The sequence below is a fragment of the Arachis stenosperma genome, chromosome 5 (assembly GCF_014773155.1).
Source record: "Arachis stenosperma cultivar V10309 chromosome 5, arast.V10309.gnm1.PFL2, whole genome shotgun sequence".
Classification (NCBI taxonomy): Eukaryota; Viridiplantae; Streptophyta; class Magnoliopsida; order Fabales; family Fabaceae; genus Arachis; species Arachis stenosperma.
Genome location: NC_080381.1, coordinates 129002899 through 129023952, shown reverse-complemented (window position 1 = coordinate 129023952; position 21054 = coordinate 129002899). Strand labels below are relative to the sequence as shown.

The 21054-nt window shown below is 34.9% G+C and overlaps 2 protein-coding genes across 3 annotated transcripts; one reads left to right on the top strand and one right to left on the bottom strand.

Annotated features, from left to right (window-relative positions):
* Positions 1–1834: 1834 nt before the first annotated feature.
* LOC130980090 (methyl-CpG-binding domain-containing protein 9) lies at positions 1835–14496 on the top strand. 2 transcript variants are annotated; one of them, XR_009086878.1, is made up of 12 exons: positions 1835–2560; positions 3824–4010; positions 4107–4538; positions 4674–5750; positions 5858–6550; positions 7118–7423; positions 8194–8529; positions 9377–9475; positions 9563–9997; positions 10472–12652; positions 12857–13919; positions 14030–14496. XR_009086878.1 is itself a non-coding variant. In XM_057903722.1 (11 exons), exons 1-11 carry the CDS (start codon positions 2040–2042, stop codon positions 13148–13150), a joined length of 6561 nt encoding a protein of 2186 aa, XP_057759705.1. In that variant the 5' UTR covers positions 1835–2039; the 3' UTR covers positions 13151–14496. The 2 variants fall into 2 exon arrangements, 1 of the variants encoding a protein (XP_057759705.1); XM_057903722.1 differs by having other exon boundaries at positions 12857–14496.
* Positions 14497–14581: 85 nt separating this feature from the next.
* LOC130980091 (homeobox-leucine zipper protein HAT5) lies at positions 14582–17693 on the bottom strand. The gene is made up of 4 exons (XM_057903724.1): positions 17125–17693; positions 16609–16739; positions 15941–16180; positions 14582–15256 (listed from the first exon to the last, which is right to left on the bottom strand). The coding sequence occupies exons 1-4, from the start codon at positions 17219–17221 to the stop codon at positions 14834–14836; spliced, it is 891 nt and encodes a 296-aa protein (XP_057759707.1). The 5' UTR covers positions 17222–17693; the 3' UTR covers positions 14582–14833.
* Between the last annotated feature and the right edge of the window lie 3361 nt (positions 17694–21054).

Genomic DNA, 21054 nt, shown 5'->3' with positions numbered 1-21054 from the left:
CTAAAATCGAGTTCTTATTCCGTCATCTACCTCCATAGTTAATCCATTTGCCATCTTAAGTTATGACATTAATGATAGTATTAAAAATTTTGATTTTTGTTTTCATTTTGTATTTTTTTTAAGTTATGACATTAATGATAGTACTAAAAAATTTGTTTCTTTTTCATTTTGTAATATAATGTTTAATTTGAAAATTTTTTTTCTAGGTGTATACATATTCAATATAAGGATTTTGTTTTGTTTTGTTTATTTTGTATATAACATTTGATTTTGGAGAATTTATTTTTTCTTTACTTAACTGAAAAGAATAAAAAAAATAGTTATGGAGATAAAACTAAAGTAAATCTAATTATGAGAATTTAATTAGGGGTATAATTTCGGATATGTCTAAAATAAGTATAATAATTATGTGTTTATTGGATGTGTCACATTTATATAGAGTATTAGATTTTATTATATGAAAATTAAAGGCTACTATAAAAGAAGAGTATCGATAGACTCTAATAAATACAGAATATTTTAATACATAAATAAATATTTTAAATGACAATACTTTAATACATAATACTTTAAATGGCAATAAAATCTTTTATTCTTAAATAATTAAATATAAAATATATAAATACAAAATTTATGAATATTTTTTATTCATTAAGTTAATTATTATACAAGAAATTTTTATAATATTAAAAATTATATTAAAATAATATTTTAAACTATAACATAAAAATATAATATAATTAAAATTTTATTTTATATTATTTAATAAATAATTAAATTATTATATTCAAAATTTATTAACTAACTGTTGTTATAAATATTATTATATAATATATTTTTTCATTCAAAATATTTTAAAAATATAATTTATTTAAAATATTATATATAATACATAAAAACATTAACGTTTTCATTTTTTTAATTTTTTTAAAAATAGAATAAATAGTATAATACTAAATATATGCCTATCACATTATATATTTATTTATATTAGTAAGACTTAAAATAATCAAATTTATGTAATTAAAATTTTGAATACAATAATTTAATTATTTATCAAGTAATATAAAATAAAATTTTAATTATTTCATATTTTTATGTTACAGTTTAAAATATTATTTTAATATAATTTTTTAATATTATAAAAATTTCTTGCATAATGATTAATTTTAGTAAATAAAAAATACTCATATTTTTTATATTTATATATTTTATATTTAATTATTTACGAATAAAATTTATGTTGTTATTTAAATTATTCTGTATTAAAGTATTATCATTTAAAATATTTATTTATATATTAAAATATTCTGTATTTATTAGAATTACTCAATATTTTTTTATATTAGTCTTTATTTTTTATCTAATAAAATCTAATAATCTATATAAATATGACACATCTAATAAATAGACATATTCTATAATTTCGATGAATTAATTATAAATTGAGATTAAATTAATTTTATTGTTATTAATGCCAAACTTAGAATTATTTAGATAAATTTTTTTAAAATAATTGATAAGGACAGAAACTTGAATCAGCTGGTAAAATAAATAATAAAAATATTAAATATAAATATAATATACTAATCGGCGCGCAACCAATTGCCATCCCTCCTACTGACTACTGAGTTCGAGTACTACTAACTAATATTTGCTCACTTCACTTCGCGACTTGGCACTTCAACAAACAAAACAAAAGAAATAAGGAAAAAGAGTTGCTAAAATTTAAAAAGAAGGAAAAAATTAAAAAAAGAAAAAAAAAAGCAAAAGAGAAGAAGGAAACAGAGAAAGAGATTTACGAGTTTACGCTCTGATACGGATACGGTCCCATCCCTGTCTTTCTCTTTTCCTCATTCTCTCTCTCTCTCTCTCTCTCTCTCTCTCTTTCTCTCTCTCTTCAATCTCTTTCAGTTCCTCTTCGATCCGCGAACTCGCTTAGCTTCGCTTCACAATCTTTTCAACCTGTCGAATCGCACAATGGTACAACTGAAAAACCCTAACTCGCCGCCTTCTGACTCACTGCTACCCGCTCTCCGATGATCATGGAACTCACAGATTCCGGTTCCGCCGGCGACCGCACCACCGCCCCGCAGCCTCAAGACTCCCGCTCCTCCGGCCTTGAAATCGACCTCAACGAGATCCCTTACGCCGCAGCTTCACCTTCTTCCAACCACGCCGAAACCCTACCGCCGCCACCGGACTCCGCCGTCGACATCGTCCGCGCCTATCACGAGAACCCCGCGCCGCTACCAGGAGCTCCCGCCTCGCTACCCCGCGGCTCTGCTCCCTGTGCCACATGCTCTAAGCCGCCTGGTGCCGCCGGTGTTGTCGTCTGCGACGGCTGTGAGCGCGTGTTCCACATCGCATGTGCTGGGTTTCGCGGGACCCGCCAGGCGGCGATCCTTGATGAGTGGCTCTGCAGCGAGTGTGTCGTCGGCGGAGTGAGGAGCAAGAGGTGGCCGCTCGGCGTCAAGTCCAAGCAGCTCCTGGATATCAATGCCTCGCCGCCCAGTGATGCTGACGGAGAAGGTGCTGGCGAGGAGTTACAGGATTCGAGGTATGTGTTAAAAAAAAAAACTCTAGCTTTTTTCTTGTTATATATGCGTGAGCTGTTATAACCCTAGTTTTAGTTAGGCGTTGTTCTTCCAATGCAGTTTATGCGGCAAGTTTTAATCCTTTTACTTAATTTCAGTACGCTTGGAAACAAGTAGGATAGTTTATCGTTTATTCTGAGATTAAGAAATTTTAGGGTGTTAGAGCTAATGTAGTTAGGTGCTTTAATGGCGCGTTGTTGCACTGAGGAAAGTCGTTTTGATCTTCAAATTTAGTAAGTTCGTTGTATGCGTATAGGATACCTTAGTTTTTTATTGGCAACTGTTTTTTTTCCGTTTTTTTGGGGGGGGGGGGGAGTTAGGTGGCTCACCGGATAATTGAACTTAGATTTTAAATGCATATAGTGTTGAAACTGGGACACAGTTTGCTAATATGATTCCTGTTACAATTATATTGCTGCCATAGCTTTTTCAGCATTTGTTTACCAAGAATCATTTGGTGGCATTTTTTGCAACCTTAGTATAAGGACATGATATTAGAAAAACAAGATTTGAAGCTTGCTATTATTACTAGTATCATTTTATTGTAAATTAGGTTAGGAAATGCACAAATGAAATGCTCTTATGTTTCTCTTCTCCACTCTTTGGTGTATTGTTTGTCGGTACAATGAGTTTTACAAAGTATTTTTGTTCATGTGTTAATGAAAAGAGATTTAAGCTCTGTAGGAATCTATCCATGTGAACCATAATCATTATGCATGGAATTTCATGTAATTCCCTGGCACTTGATGATGCATGCATCACAGCATCAGCATATCCAATCCGTCTTTCTTTGTCAAACTAACAAAAGATTTTTTGATTATGAGCACGCTTAGCGCATTCGCCTGTTAAAATTGCGTAAGGTAGGCATTAAATATGAGCTATGTATCACTGTTCTTCAAGTTTCTGGTTTCCGAATAGTAGATTATAAATGTCAAATCTCAATTAATTTCAGCATATTCTGATGAATTAAAATTTAGCCTAAGCAGCATATTATTTGAGTTTTGAGATTCATCAATTGACATGTTAATGTCATAATGTTTATTTGAAGTTTGAACACTGAAAGCTTTTGTTCAAACTTGGTTGGTAGGTGTTGAATTTGTATGGTACATCTCTTTTTATTGCTGAACCTTCTTACTTATTGAATTTGTGTATTTTAATTTAGCAAAATGAATTTTCCGGAATCCCAGTTGCAATTGGTTACTGTTTACATTTATTTTTGATTTTAGAAAGCACACTCTGGGTGATAATTCTTTTGGTGCCAATCCATTTGGTGCCCCAGTGACATGTTCAAACTACTACAATGGGAACACTTTTGGCTTCCAAAAGGCATCGGGAGTTGTAACACATGCTGTTAGAGTGGGTTTTGAGGATATACTGAATCATACCCAATCAATGACTAGATGCTTTGAGGAGGTATATACAGATTTTCCTATTGGAATTCATAGTAATTGTAATAGTAATATAGCTATTAGAATCCCATCTCGGAGTCCAAATGAGATATTTTTGCAGGCTCTTAGAGACTTCATATCTGAAAGGCGTGGTGTGCTAGAGGAAGGTTGGCGAGTGGAATTTAGGCAATCCATGAACAGTTCTGAACTGTATGCAGTTTACTGTGCTCCTGATGGGAAAATTTTTGATTCTGTGTATGAAGTAGCTTGTTATTTGGGGCTAACATCTGGCTACAACTCTATGGAATCCGAAGTTAGAAATGATAGGTCTCTTGCTTCATCAGGTGGAACTCATCTATCCAGAAAAAGAAAGTCAACAAAGAATCTATCCAATGGTTTTGCAGAAAAATTAGGAACCTTGATCAATAGTTACTGTAGGGATTCTCCATCTGATGCTTTAACTGTGGAATGTACTGGTGATCATGGGCATGTCCACAAAGCCTCAGAAATTGCAAGAAAAGAGGATTGTCATTCAGGTTGTCTGCAATCTGCCGTAAGTAATCTCCTCTTATTTCTTAGTAGATCTGGTTTCTTATATTTCCCCATGCTAGTACATAATTTTGGGAATTGTTATAGTGAAGTTGAAAGTAAGTTTTCAAGCCTGACTATATGGTGTTTTATATTTCAGGATAGACTTCCTCTACGGTTCGGCGATTTTTTTGTTCTTTCTTTGGGAAAAGTTGATGATAGACCTACATATTATGATGTTCACCTTATCTGTCCCATAGGTTATAAATCTTGTTGGCATGATAAGATTACTGGTTCGCTTTTTACATGTGAAGTTTTAGAGGGTGGTGATTCTGGACCTATATTTAGGATAAAAAGGTGCTCTTGTTCTGAGTTTCCTGTTCCAGTTGGGTCAACTGTCCTATCAATGTCAAATCTCTGTCAATTTTTGAATAAAAATAATGGTGAGAGAAAGACTGATGATAGCATGGATTACGATGTTCATGAAAGTATCCAGATGATTCTTTCAGATCCTTGTGTGCCAACGGAAAATGATGTCATTAATTGTATTGCAAGTTTCTCAAATGAAACATGTGCTGGAGATTCAATATCCCAAGACTCAGGATTGATTGATGGAATTGGTGAAATTTTGGTGGAAGAGAGGTCATCATCTGCGGCTTGGAGAGTTATTTCTCAGAAGGTAGTAAATGCTTGCAATGATATCTGCAAGCAGAAAGGAAGCCTTAAGTTCTATTGTAAACATATTGAAGATGAACCGTGCTTACACAAATGGGACACAACTAGTAAAAAAAGTGATGCACACTTTTCTTTGTTGGATAAATTTTGTGGTTCACTATGTTCAGTTAGCGTTCCGGATGTAACTTATGCAGACAATGATCTAAAAGGTTTCTCTGAGGTTTTAGGAAAATGGCTGGAGCAAGATAGATTTGGATTAGATGTAGAATTTGTGCAAGAAGTATTGGAACAGCTTCCGGGTGTTAAAGAGTCTCTGAAGTATGAACTTCTAAGCAGTCGGAGTAATAGCTCATCATTGCCAACAGTTGAGAATGGTTTCCTAGTGGTTGAATGGAGAGGTGGATCACAATATCAGGATGAAAATGAAGCAGTTCAAGGTTCGTACAAGAAGCCCAGAAAAGTGGGACTGACTGAAAGAAGTGTCAGGGAAGATCGTTATCCACCTCCTGGGAAGTCGTTATGTTCTAGAGTTCCTAGTGAACTTATTGGTGACATTCTTCAGGTATTCATAGTGCAACTGAATATATCTTTATTTTACTACCATTTTTATTATTTGTCTATAAGATACATGTTTTGACACGGGCTCAACTTTTTTCTTTTGACTTTCAGGTTTGGGAGCTTTTAGACCGATTTGATGAAATTCTGGACTTGAAAGAGCCGTTGTTGCTAGATGAGCTAGAGAAGGAACTTATCAACCCATGGTTTGATGAATTGGATTTGAATGAGAAATCTGAGAGGGACATTGATGCCGGTCAGGTTTTGAGTTCGCAAGGCACTGATGATGATTGTAGACCAACTCTGTCCCCAAGTTGTGACGCTGGCCCATCAAGATACAAAGAAAGTTCTCATGCCTTTATTCAAATGGAAACAGAAGCAATGAAAGAGGCAGCCCAAGTTAAGCTTGCATCTTTAACTTACACTCGATGCTTTGGTGTAGCCTTGACAAAGGCCCATAATTCATTGCTAAGAGTGCTAGTTGGTGAACTGCAATCAAAGGTGGCTGCCCTGGTGGATCCAAATTTCGAACCTGGAGAGCCTAAAACAAGACGTGGAAGAAGGAAAGATATAGACAGTGCTATTCCTGCCAAACGTACAAAGCTCAATATGCTTCCTATTAATGAATTAACATGGCCAGAATTAGCTCGTCGATATATCTTGGCTGTCTTATCAATGGATGGGAACCTTGACTCAGCAGAAATTACTGCTCGTGAAAGTGGTAAAGTGTTTCGTTGTTTACGAGGTGATGGTGGCTTGCTTTGTGGTTCCCTTTCTGGTGTGGCTGGGATGGAAGCAGATGCACTGGTGAGCATGGCTTGTGTCTTAGGCAATGCTTGATGATTTGCATTTCATTTTGGCTTTTGTGATAAGATATTCATTTTCTTTATGGGGGGTTTCTATATGGATTTATCTTGTCACTTCTGAGTTGTGTACACTGTACACAAGTACTTTCATTTATTTTGGTGTTGGCAGAAGGACATGGCTTAGAACACAAAAGGAAGTCAAAGATTATTTATTTTAGGGGCCATGGAGAGGCCTTTTTAGTTTGCAGTTAAACTAAGCTAGAAAATGCATATTGCATTGTTGATCTGGAAGCATTTAGGATGGTCATTTTGATAGCTTTATTCCTTTGTTTTAGCTTTATTGTGGCTTGAGAGCTCTTTCCATCTCAGAGCTGAGTTACTTTTAGGATTATGGTCTTTTTGTCATGCAAGATTTGCTGCTAGTTAAAGTGTTAAACCTGTCTACAATATGGTTAGCCTTTATCAAATAGAAGATCAAATGTTTCTGGTTTTAAAATACATAGTCAAACTGAAAGGAGTTCTTAAAAGTTTTTTTTTGTTTATTTGTTTTTGTTTTGGGGGGTTGCAGTTGCTTGCTGAGGCTACAAAGAAAATATTTGGTTCTTTGAGCAAAGAGAATGATGTGCTAACCATGGAAGATGATGAGTCCGATGCAAATGATCCTTCTGAAAAAAAATTGGGGAGTGATGGTATTCTTCCCGAATGGGCACAGAAGCTAGAACCTGTCAGAAAGTTGCCAACAAATGTCGGAACCCGAATCAGAAAGTGCGTCTATGATGCTCTGGAAATGAATCCTCCGGAGTGGGCGAGAGAAATACTTGAGCGTTCCATTAGCAAGGAAGTATACAAGGGCAATGCATCTGGACCAACGAAGGTATTATTCTGTTTTATCCTTTGCTATATTTAATTTCTTGACACAGTGGAAATGGCAATACTCATGGTACAACCACTTGTTTTGTTTCACAATATAACTGGTAGCTTTGCAATGTCTTTTTTTTTTTCTTCCCTTCTTTTGTGTTTTCCTTTCCACTATGGATCAGATATCTTCCCAAAATTTTTTAAATTGAATCCAATATTCCAATGGTCCAGAAAACTGTCAACTACTAGTAGCACTCGTGCGATGGTTGGACCACAGATTTTCCTGTATTCAATGTTCTAACATTCAGTTCATTGATATCTATAGCAATATCCAATCCATCTAAAGTTTATGTTTTTTAGAGAGATGTTATTTGAACATATCAAACAAATCCACCTATAGTGTCCATAGTGGCAACAAGGTAGAGAGTAGTATATACATTTGGCTTTTTCCACTGCAGGTGGCAACTTCGGATATGATCATTTATCATTTCTGTAGCTTTTATTCCAGATGTACATGAAAAACGATGTTATGTACCTTGACTCTTTTATTGTCACCTATGCCAATATACAATACATGTTTTTGAAAATTATGTTCTCTGAAATTCTGCTTAGAGCAACCGTATTCTCACATTTCTTATATGGCTGTATATGGCAAAAATAAATGGCTTCTTGTTCTCTAATCTTTATAGATGACACTGATAGCTCTGTTATTTTCATTTTGTTTTTATTTCGGTGTGATTTATGGAGCTTAATCCTGAATTGAGTATTCTTACTGTTCAAAAACAGAAAGCAGTTCTTCAACTGTTAAGTGATCTGTTTCGTGGAGGAGTGCAGCAGAACCCTAATAAAGGAAGGAAGAAAAAGATTGTTTTGTCGATTTCTGACATTATCATGAAACAATGCCGCATTGTATTACGCCGTGCTGCGGCTGCTGATGATTCAAAGGTTTTCTGCAATTTGCTGGGTAGAAAGTTAATCAATTCTTCTGATAATGATGATGAGGGGCTTCTTGGATCTCCAGCTATGGTGGCCCGTCCTCTTGACTTCCGCACTATCGACCTAAGGTTGGCTGCTGGAGCCTATGGGGGATCTCATGAAGCTTTTCTTGAGGATGTTCATGAGGTCTGTGTTGTGTCAAACCTAGATTGCTTTAACCAACTGTCTTCCGAATGTCTTTCATTCTCATAGGCTTTCCAATGTTCTTTGATATGTATTTTAGTTTTGTTATTTGTCATACTATTTCCTCCCTGTTTCTTATTATAATATAATATTACAGAAGCATTTAATGTCCTTAGTACACCAAAACTCTGGCCATTATATGACATAGGATTTTTAGGGGAAGTGATAATTTGCAGCTCATAATACAAATGAAAAGATTCTGTTGATAGCAGATTGAGTAAGATTTTTCTTCTTAAAATGGTTTGGCATCTGCATTTTCACACTTCACTGACATGCATTTTTGTTAATCTGAATACTATTAAATAGCATGCCCTGCAAATTATTCTTGTTCTACCTATTTTTGGGAACTTTTTCACTGTTTGATTCCATGGCTCATCAGGGATCATCATATATTTCCTCAAATCTTCCAACTATTATCTTCATGTGCTGTCTAAAAGATTCTCAAGTCACTCAAGATGTTGACAACTTTCTTACATACATTTTTACCTATGGTTTTCTCAGGTTTTCCTGTGCTTCTAGCTATAGAAATCTGGATGTACTCTCCATACTGGAGACCTTAGTAAGGAGAGTAGATCAATAGGTGAAACTATTAAAAAGGATTTAAGAATTAATGATTCTGAAGTGATTATGAATTACATTAGAAGATTTAAGAATTAATGATTCTGAAGTGATTATGAATTACATTAGAATAGATAGTATGACCTTGTGATTGACGTAGCCGACCTCACTTAATGAGAGAAGGCTGTTTTTTTGTGGGCATTAAACTGTAAGTTCTGGATTTGCTGTGCAGCTTTGGAACAATGTTCGTGTTGCTTTTGGGGATCAACCTGATTTAGTTGAACTGGCTGAAAAATTATCCCAGAATTTCAAATCATTGTATGATGAGGAGGTTGGTAGCCTTTGTGTATGTGGATACATTAATATATATGTAATTGTGCTTTCTCTACTAAAGCATTTGAATCATTTCTGGGTACAGGTTGTCACCTATTTTGAAAAATTTGTGGAGTATTCGAAGGTGGGATGCTTGAATGCAGAAATGAGAAAAGAAGTTGAAGATTTTATTGCATCAACAAGTGAGATTCCTAAAGCTCCTTGGGATGAGGGAGTCTGTAAAGTATGTGGGATTGATAGGGATGATGATAGTGTCTTACTATGTGATACTTGTGATGCTGAGTATCATACATATTGTCTGAATCCTCCACTTGCAAGGATCCCTGAAGGAAACTGGTACTGCCCTTCTTGTGTCAATGGTAAGCATGCCACTCAAGATGTTACAAATCATGCGCAGATTATTGGCAAGCGTCAAAGTAAGAAGTTCCAGGGAGAAGTTCATTCTCTTTACTTGGATGTGCTAACTCATTTATCTGCTGTAATGGAAGAAAAAGAATACTGGGAGTACAGTGTGGGCGAGGTTTGTTGATTTGTACATTTATTTTGCCTTTTGTTTCATGTTTCTACTTTTCTTTTATTTTTAATTTTTTTCCTGGATTATATTACTTGATATTTGATATGTCATCCTTTGCGGTGAAAAGGATTTCTTTCATAGTTATTGAAGAGTTGTGGTATATGCTGCCATTGCCCATTTATCAAAGGAATGATATTAATTTGATTCTTTTTGCATTGATGATATGCTGCCTTGATTCTTGTGATTGCTGATTTACATTTCTTGCTTGATTTCCTTGATAGAGCTCATTCTCTTGTATCAGAAAATGATTTCTGCCTTTTAAAGATGCATTCTGATTTTGAAATATTACGTTTTATGCTTGTTAAAGTTGACTACTGTTATTTCTTGGTTTAAACTGATGTTCTTTGCAAGCTGTTTTGTGATGGCATATTTCTATGACTATGCTATTGTTTCCCTTAACTTATATTTTAATGTTTGCAGAGAACTTCCCTTCTTAAGTTTTTGTGCGATGAGTTGCTTAACTCTTCCCTGATACGGCAGCACCTCGAGCAATGTGCAGATTTATCTGCTGAGTTACATCAGAAATTGCGTTCTCTCTCCACAGAATGGAAAAACCTGAAAACTAAAGAAGATATCTTATCCTCAAAGGCTGCAAAAGTTGTTACATGCATGCCAAATACCACTGGAGAAGTTGGTTTCAAGGAAGGGGTCACAGCTGCACTCTCAAGTACGGGTAAATGTCTGGTGCAGCCACATAATGTAATTGACAATCCTAATAATTTTGGGGTATCTGTTGATAGTTTGCAGTCAGAAGAGGTTACTAACGAGAAGCATAGGCTCAATGGTGTTGATAAAAGTGTATCTGTGATAAATTCAGATTCCGAAAACAAACACTTGAACTCCATAGATGTAGAAGGACAACTTAGGAATGTCTCTGCGGCTGTGGCATCCCAGTGTATGGATAAATCCACAAAATCTTTTCCATCACCAAGTCATATGCCTCATGAACAAAATGGTACTAGTGGAGCAGCTCATATCCAGGGTAATCACCAGAAATGTGACGTGAATGACATATCTACTGTTGATGAGTCAGAACCGTATCGCCTTGAGATCAATGCCATCAAGAGTGATATTTCACGATTAGAAGACTCCATAGCTGATGTCGGATCAAAGCTTCTGAAACTTTCCATTCGTCGGGAATTTTTGGGAATTGACTCCATTGGTCGCCTGTATTATGCGTCAGCTGTAGGCAGAGGTCGTTTAGTCGTTGATGCAAGTGCTGCAGTTCTGTATGGAAGACAAATGGCAGTTGGCAGAGATTCTGTTGACAAGTTTTCTTCCCTGCAGCATAATGTATTATCCGACAAGGATAACTATAAGATCATAGGGTTGCAGAAGGACTCCTCTGGTTTAATGTCTCCACCAAGTGATGGTTCAGGCATTAGTTCTTCATGGGTTGCTTATGAAACTGATGCAGAAATAGAAGAGCTTTTAAGTTGGCTGAAGGACAATGACCCTAAAGAAAAAGAACTGAAAGATTCTATTATGATGTGGCCAAAATCAAGAGCTCAAGAGTTTCATAATTCACCGAATGAAGGTCAGGCTGAGGAACAAGGAAATTTTCCTATACTAAGAAATAAGGAGAAAACAGCATCCAATTCTCTGGTTACAAAGGCGACATCTTTGCTGGAAAAGAATTATGGTCCATTCTTTGAGTGGGATGGCACTGAAGTGTTGAAGAAGCGAAGTAAAAATGCCAGAGTAAATAATGATGAAAAGTTGTATAGGTGTGAATGCCTAGAACCAATATGGCCATCTAGGAAGCACTGCATGTCTTGCCACAAAACTGTTTCAAGTGATGGTGAGCTGGTTGAACACATTGATGGGAAATGCAATGCAGGTCTTCCAGCCTTGGAGAAGAATAGGGATGATAATTTATCTTCTAAAGGAAGAGGGAACACAAAATGTGATTCCTCTCGGGAAATATTCAGAGGTGATGCAGATACAGCTGGAACTGCGGCTGCAACCAATGTTTCTTCTAAGCTTAGCTCAAGATTGATTAAATTTTCAAATGAAGAATCCTCTTGCCCATTTAACTTCGAAGATATATGTTCTAAGTTTGTGACAAATGATTCATGCAAGGAAGTTGTCAGAGAAATAGGTCTTATTGGTTCAAATGGGATTCCATCCTTTCTTCCTTCCATATCTCCCTTTGTTAGTGATTCTACACTCATGCTATTCTCAGCTCAAAACAATGATCGTACTGGTGGTGGAGAATCACTAAAATCAGAATGTCAGGTTTCTCAGGGAAGCACTGATGGAGCTGGCAAATGCCGTGATAAAAAGTCTGGAATGTCTTTAGCTTCAAATGAAATTAGTAAAGCCGGGATTTCCAATAAAATATCTTTGGAACAAAGAGATGGAAATCTCTCTGAACGAAATCCTGCTTCGGATATAGGGGTAGATAGCTGCTGTGTGGTCCCATTGTCTTCTTTGAGACCATTAGTTGGCAGATCTTCACATATTTTGAGGCAACTGAAGATCAGTTTACTGGATATGGATGCTGCTCTCCCAAAGGTTGCTTTGAGACCATCAAAGGCACAGTCAGACAGAAGGCAGGCATGGCGGGCATTTGTTAAATCTGCAGAGACAATATATCAGGTTTGTCTTTCTTCTCTGGCTCTAGAATATATATATCAACAGTCATTGTCGAAACACATCTCATTTCTCATTTTCAGCTTTGCAGCTTAGTTTACAGAGATACAGTTTTAGCCTTAGGAAACGTAGTGCTAAATTTCTAGTTCAAGTATATTAGAGACAAACTACTTATTTGTTTTGTAAGTGATGTTCCTTTCATTTTTCCAGATGGTTCAGGCGACAATTTCACTGGAGGATATGATTAAGACAGAGTACTTAAGAAATGACTGGTGGTATTGGTCATCATTCTCTGCTGCTGTCAAATCGTCTACTTTGCCTTCCCTTGCCCTTCGGATATATTCTCTTGATTCAGCTATTATATATGAGAAAATGCCCAATTCAAGTGGTGACAGCTCGGAACCTTCTGCGACGGCAGAACAGAAGCCACCGGCCAATGCTGATGCAGATAAACTGAAAGCAAGCCGGAAGTCAAGTCGGAAAAGGAAGGAACCGGATGGTTGATCATTACTGTATTTCTTGGCTGAGAAAAGCAGAAAGCTGGTCATTTTTATATGCCGTGTTATTGATCATCCACTGATATCGAGTTTGGATGAGAGAGCTCATGGCATGGGGCTGACTTCAGGTTATTGAAACGGCAGCCACAGCTGCTGGTGTCACTTGTATCCTTGTACATATAGGTAAAGCTGACCTGCTAACCCAGATGCCGGTTTTTGGCCAAGCAGAATTTGTAGATCTACCTGCTTGTGGTGAGGGCACCAGCAGGAGGTAATTGAGGACGCGTCCAATTTTGAAATGTTTTCTGCTGCTGCTGCTGCTGGCCCAATTTGTTGCTTCATAGCGAGAAGTGGCATTTACCTTTTTCATTTTTCTAGCAGAGTCTGATCCATATATGTATACATGGAATTATTGTAAAGAAGGAATAGATGAGAAGTTGACAAAAAAAAGGATGGGAAAGAAGTCAGAATATGTTAATTTGAGCAGTTGTAGGCAAATATTCATTCTTTCATATTTTTCTCTCACCCCTCACTAAAGTCCTGCACACGCATGCCCGTGATTTTGTTCCTGGGCATCTGCAGATGTGTTAGAATGCAGGGTAATTATTGGAATCAATGCATTTTTCCGTCTGCTTATTGTGCATGCCTAGTGCGAGTTCTTTTGTTTTGTTTTACTTGCTGTAGTTCTATCTTCATCGTTATGGGGCACATCATGTAGAGATGTCAGTGTCCAACACCCCTGGCCCTAAGTCGGTTTGAGCTCTCAATTCTTAATGGTATGAAAGTGAAACCCCATTCATTCATGCATGTTGCCATGAGATCCAACTTATTTGTCTCTTTGTATGCATTAATCTGTGCTAATAATTCAGATGCATTGCACATGTAGATGTGCAGCTGGCAGGTCCGAAGCAGTGGCTGCTTCTGCGTCTTCTCTGCCAATCATTTGGATCTGTTATCTGCCATGCGCAGATTGTCCTGGTTTGGGTGTCTTCCATGGATGCGAATCTCTAAGCTTTGGGACAAAAATAGATCTGTTATGTAGCATGAATCTCTGACATGTTAGGATCTGTATGAGGGCTACTAAATTATTCAAGTTCTCTAGCACTGTGATGTGCTGATTTGCTGTCGCAAGTTTACATGGAATCATGAAGTGCCTATCATCCAATGCTTACAGTTGGTTAATGCATCCACTAAGGATTTATGTAAGTACAGTATTTAATTGTTATTTAGTGGTATCCTTTCTCACTATTGTTAATGACATAATTATCCATATTTCTCAAATCAAAACCAGGCAAAAGTAATCGTATCCTTGGACAGTATGCGAATTTGCTTGGATTTGTTCATTTGAGCATCTGACATGACATCCTAGTAAAACGCCTCTTTAATTACTACAAATACGAAGCAATGTAATGGTAAACAATTAATACTACACGGGAAATACATATAACTATGGTTTATTAGCTATACGTTTTCACTTCAAAACATACTTGAGCATGGAATTACAACATAAGACTCCACTGACCATATTACCTGGACTCTATTTATTTATTTATTATAAACGCACCTTCAAAGGGTAATATATATAAGCCACCCAACCCAAACGTTTACTTTTTCTTTGTCGACCACATGATCCATCATCATCTACTTTAATTATACAATACTTTTTAAAACTTTTCCATTAAGCAACTACTTAGAAAAGCACTGCTGCATTATTCAACATAATATTACCCCACCAACGCAATACCTCCCCTTCTTCTTGGTTCTGTTGCTCAGCTTCAGCAGCAACAAAAACATCTGAGAAGATACTCCTCCCATCATCACTCCCATCCTCCTCCTCTGACTGAACCCTCTCAATTGGGGCCATGCTATTGCCGCTATTGCCGCCATAGTTCTCAGCAGGAAAGTATGAATCAACACTCTCAACAACAAGCTGTGGACTACTACCCTCATCAACCACGGCGCTTCCAACACTCCCAGTGCTCAGCCGATCCTCAACCTTCATGCTGATGATTTGAGCTATCTCAACTGGAAGCGGTTCGGCTTTGTTGTCCGATATCGGCTCCCCTGGCATATCTTTAGCTTGCAATTGAAGCTTTTCATTCAAGGATACCACCTGTAGGAGAGTCAATATGTCAGTTAAGAATCATAGTTTAGTGTCCACTTGTTAACTAGTTTATCTGGCTGGCTCACATAATCCTTTTACAAAATTCATTGGTCCTTTTCACTAAAGGAAGTCTTAAGCATAGTGTGAGAAGGCTACAAAGGTATATTCGCCATAGCTACTTTGAAAGGGCCTTCTTTTTCAAATGAGGTGGGGTTCAGAACAGATGCTACTTCTTTGCTAGTATGTGATTATTGTAAGTGTCGAATCTCATGTGTAGGGCCCTCTCTAGAAAGCTCCCAATCATCTTATTGGTGGAAGTGTCGATTTGCTTCCCTGTGATGATGGACTTCTGATTGGAAATGCACTAAATTCTATCCTATACAGGAACCTCACTGTTGACAGATAGTCTATATTCTTCTATTCACCCAAAATTCCATTGCCCTTATGCAAGGTGTTATCTTTATAGTGTTCACTTCACCCATTCCCCCAATTGCATAAATCCCCATCAAATCTCAATAGCAAAATCTATCTTCTTTTTAGATTAAGGCCTTGTGTAGTATCTGTCTCAATAGAAATGTGAAATGTCTCTTTTTTATTATTATTATTTTAGGTTTTTTGTATTTTAATTATTCTAAAACACTAATCAAACATGGTCTAAATGAAATTTTAAACAACATAGATGATAGATGTTACCTCAGATTTGAGCTTTTCATTCTCCTTCACAATGGAATCATATGTTGAAAGTAGGGAATCATAGGAAGCCTTGAGAACATCATAATCCCTTTCAAGTTGCTTGGTCTTCCACCGAGCCCTGCGGTTCTGGAACCACACTGCCACCTGCCTCGGCTGCAACCCCAGCTTCTTTGCCAGCTGGGTTTTCCTCTCTGGCTCCAGCTTGTTCTCTTCCTCGAAGCTTTTCTCCAACAGATTGACCTGAAAAATCAACCACAGAGTGGTGTCACAATAGGAATATTTCCAAGCTATGATATGACACTGCCTTATATCATAATTTTTTTCACAGCAATATAAATCAATGAAACTGAAGGGAATAAGTCAAAATAGCTTTGCTGAAAATCCTTCCCATCAATCTTGTTAATCAGTAAATTGATAACAGGAACAAGCAATTCAACTCATTCTTTCGTTGTGGTTTAAGTAGCAATAAGAAGGAAATGGTTTCGAATTTCTCTTTAAAACCAAACTCAAAGCAAATGTCAAACCAAGACTCTATATATATGGTTATGGTGTTGACAAAAATATGCTGCTTATCATAAAGAAACATAAGATCAGATGCATATTATACTAAGAGCATCAACATACTGAAACAGCCAAAACATAGTTCAATCAATCATCAAACAACGAACCTGTTCGGAAGTGAGGCGGCGCTTCTTCTCTGGCAGCTGCTCCTCATAGTAATCATCATCAAACAGATCATCCGGTGAGCTGAAGAAAGGTCGCCTCTTTGAGCTTTCATCCATGCTCAGGATCGACCTTCCTGATATGATTTCAATTCAAAATCACACGCAAACTAAACAATTAACTCACTTTTGTGCATTACTATGAGTTTCAAACACCAGCTAAAGTTCTGAACTCTAAAGAACACAGTAACATAATAGCAAAGAAAAGAAAAAATAATGAAAAATTTCAATTCATGACCCATGTTGGATGCACAATCAAGTTGCTTACTTTTAACGAAACCCAAAACAGAATTTCATGTTAATCTGCCCTTTGACCGCCTAAATCCAAAGCAAAAATTTAAACTTTTTCCATTTCAAAGTTGAGAACACTTCCAATTTCCATCATAAGCATCAAAATTCAAAAACCAACAACACAGTTGATCTACAAAAAAACAGAAAGAGAGAGATGAAAGTCAAAGTCACCTCGAAAAGCGAGATCAGCAGTAGTGCCAAGGAAGAGCATGTTGTTGTTCCCCCTACAAGCAGATGGATCAAAGAAAAGCCTCCCACCAGATTCCATGACTCAGAGAGAGACAGAGACAAGAGAAGCAAATAGAGATCACAAAGAAGATGTGTGTGTTTAAGAGTTTGCTTATTATCTTAGCAACTTAGTAGTAGCAAGTAACTAAGAATTCAAGGTAGTAATAGTAGTAGTAGTAGTTTGAATTAGAAGGTGGTTGTGAATATTATGATTATGGGTTGGGATTAAAAGATCATGAGCTTATGGCGGAAGAAGCTGGTTGTCCAAAGCAACCTTGCAGGAGTCTCTAACGGGCATATGCAAAATCCCATCATGCACTGCTTCCTCCCAATCTTTCCCACCCACCCAACTCACTCTCTTTTCTGTTATTCAGTTTCACTCTCGGCAACGTAGCCGCGGAAGAAGGAGGCTTTTTGCTCCGAGATGATGGGCTTGTTGGGGTGGCCGGAGTTGGAATTTTCCGGCGACTGTTAGTGTTTGTGTGTGTCACTCTGTGTGTTATAGTAAACTGTCTTTTGCGGCTAAAGTTGTTCGACTGAGCCACCCCGCCTCTTATACTGCTTATTCTACATGTCAAATTACTCAATTGCCCCTCTTTCGCTCTACATTTCCTTTCATTTTCAACGTCTTCATATGCTTAAAATATGCAATTCTTTTCGTTTATTAATTAAATCATTTTTTTAATTTATATGAAAATAACTATATATAAATTGTCACTTTATTCATAAATTTTCCAAAATTGAGAACGATTACTTTAACACCGTTCTTTGTTTATTATTTTTTTTGTCACACTATTTTTAGTAGTTTACGGGTTGAAATATTATATATTTAATATTTTTTTAATTTTTATGGTTCGCTGAAAAATTCTAAATATGAAGTCAAAGATGATTTTAATAGAAAAAAATATAAAAAGGGACATTATTATAGAAGACAAGTATATAAAATAGAACATAAAAAAATATTACTTCCATTTACATGGAATTTTAAAAATGTTCAATTTGATAGCTAATCCTTAAATAGAGACATTATATTTTTTTATTAAAAATAAAAAGACTCGAACCCACGATCTTTTAGGTGAATATGAAAAGATTATATCATTTGAGTTATAACACATTGATAATTAAGACATTATATTTACATCAATAGGTTAGATTTAAAATACTAGTCAAATTAACCTTTTTTTTTGTACAAAATAAAAAAAGGTCTAAAACCTTGCTAAATTTTTTGAAAAAAAAAATCTCTAAAGTGAAGAGAATTGTAAAATGATAAGATAATGTGTTAATTATTGTTGAATTTTAAATTTTTATCATGTGAAAGCATTACTATCTTGATTCAAGAGAGATTAAATTCTTAATTTTTTTATTTTTTTTATTTTAGAAAAATTTAATCTAATTTTTTATTATCTCTAATAACAAATCATTATTTAAAGAGTGCTGTGTTCTTTATTTCCTTGGAACTGAATGAGTAATATTAAAAATAAAAACAAGTTTATTCGAAAATTTGAAGTTTAAAACATATATGAATTAATAGATTAGTTGTATTATTAAATTAAAAGTATTTTTCTATTTGAAACTAAGTAATATTGATTCAAATTGGTTTTTGAAGGTGGCTATCTAAAACAATATACCCTTTTAGACCATCTTTGGTGGTGTTGCAGCACCATTGTTGGGTATCGACTCTATTCTTTGTTGGTGTTGTTAAAGGGAAACTATGAGAATTGAGTGAGAAAGAAAAGGAGGATGAAGGTGTTGTTAATGGTAGAGAGTTGAAGTAGGTTTTTAGTAGAAGAAATCATGGGACTTACTTCTTCAAGTACTTATTTGAGTGAATAGAAACTCATTACCGAGTTATTTATTTGTTGAAACTTGAAAGTGTTAGGGTGTCACTTGGCACTCCACATCATCATAGGATTGATGAAGTCAACACAGGAGTTCGATGAAGTACTAATGTTGGTCATAGATTATTTTAGTTTTCAAGGCTAAATTGGTAACACAAGTTTTAGTAACTAATTTGAGTTATTAATATTCCAAAAATTGATTTGTGTCATTATTTTCTAAATAGATATTTTACTTATAATTAGGAGTATACAAAATGAATTTGGTTCATTAAATCTGCAAATTCGATTCTCATTTATCAGAATCTTGTGAATTAGATATTAAAAATTATCTAAAAAATTGGGTAAAAAATAGGATCAGATAATGAATTTGAAAAGCAAATTCATGAATCCGATCTGCATCCTTGGATATTTTTATTTCTTTATCTACTGTATTTATTTATTCTTTTCACTTTTTTTTTTCACACCACTACCTATATATTCTTAATCAATAAAAAATAGTCCGATGTACAAATACTTCACGTTAATGTAAAATTAAAAGATATAAATTGAAGATACTAAAACTACACGTGAACAAATGTTCAAATTAGCACAATAAAAAAGGTCAAATTTTAGCACATCCAAAATCTAAACTTACGTATCCAAAATCACAAATCAACATATCTAGAACCCGAAGAAACTTTTTACATTGTTAAATATGAAAATTAATCTCCTACAAATACTGTATAAAACATTATATATTAATGAGTGACCAATGATCGCTTAGCACATCATCAGGTTTGCCAATTCTTCCTTTTTTTTAAAGAAATTATTAAGTTCAAATCTTTGTGTAAATAATCATAGGATTAGAATAGTTTTATTCCCATAACATATCAAGCCAATTTATACTAGACTATATAGGGAGAGATTAGAAATGATTTAATATAATATATATTGAGACTTAAACAGATTGACATGAAATAAATATTGGAGTATATATTATATACATCTTACCCGAAAATCCTAATGAATAAAGTAGTTGTGTCCATAAAAAAATTAATGTCAACTGGAAATTAAAATAGCAAAACTATAAAGGATACAATTTTGATAGTTTGGTTGATTTAGCTTAGTGACATAATCAAGTTGTGTATGTCATGATATTTATACTTAATGGTTTACGGCTGGTTTATTTTAATTTAAAATATGATTATGCTGAAAATGTAACTTAGCATAATCTTATTATCAAATACAGTGAAACTTAATTTTGACTTGCAACTATCAAATATACGCAAACTGAAACCTAAGCAAGTTGGTTCAAAATCTGTATTACATTGTAAGAAGCAATTGAATTGTTCATATGTGTTGTGGTTTTAAATAATTAAAAAATCAGTAATGCTAAGAAGTCAGCATATTTTGTGATTTATAATCATTTCTTAATTATTATTAATATTTTTAATAGTATAAAATTATATTTAATAATATAAAATTATACACTATTTTTTATGATTAAATACGGACTAAATTTTAATAAAAATATTCTCCTAAAACTTTCTCTTCAAAAATTGTCTTTATTTGACCTTTTATTGTGATGTGATATGCTATCCGCGGTCTTGATTCAAATGCTTAAATAACTTTTTTTTTCTTTTATTTGTTTAAATAAAGTTTTGTTTTTAATTTCTTATCTCTTTTTAGTTTATTTGTGGTAAGTGAGGCTAGTCAGGCTACCCACACATTATTAAACTTGAAAACTCTTGTGTCCTATATTATTGTTTTGTTATTCTACTTCTCATTTGTTAAACTTGCAATGGAGACAAAAGAAAGAAAACATTAAAAAAACTCTTATTATTCTTTTGTTTCAATTTTGTTCATTACCGTAAAATGTATCAATCACATTAAAAAATTAAAATAAAACCCCATGCAGCTTCTATCTATATTAATTATTATAAATTTCTAATCCAATTGCAATAGGTGTCCCTGATAGTAATTTAAAATAAATATACAGATATATAGATAAGAAATGGAATCAAAATAGGTGGCCACATGCCTGTGTTTGTTATTA

Excerpts from the sequence above, each read along its gene's own strand:
- LOC130980090 (XM_057903722.1), top strand. The coding sequence starts at position 2,040 with ATGATCATGGAACTCACAGATTCCGGTTCCGCCGGCGACCGCACCACC. Across the intron at positions 2,561-3,823 it reads GAGGAGTTACAGGATTCGAG|AAAGCACACTCTGGGTGATA; the intron begins GTATGTGTTAAA and ends TTTTGATTTTAG. Across the intron at positions 9,998-10,471 it reads GGGAGTACAGTGTGGGCGAG|AGAACTTCCCTTCTTAAGTT; the intron begins GTTTGTTGATTT and ends TAATGTTTGCAG.
- LOC130980091 (XM_057903724.1), bottom strand. The coding sequence starts at position 17,221 with ATGGAATCTGGTGGGAGGCTTTTCTTTGATCCATCTGCTTGTAGGGGG. Across the intron at positions 16,740-17,124 it reads TGCTGATCTCGCTTTTCGAG|GAAGGTCGATCCTGAGCATG; the intron begins GTGACTTTGACT and ends AAATCATATCAG. Across the intron at positions 15,257-15,940 it reads ATGAAAAGCTCAAATCTGAG|GTGGTATCCTTGAATGAAAA; the intron begins GTAACATCTATC and ends ACTCTCCTACAG.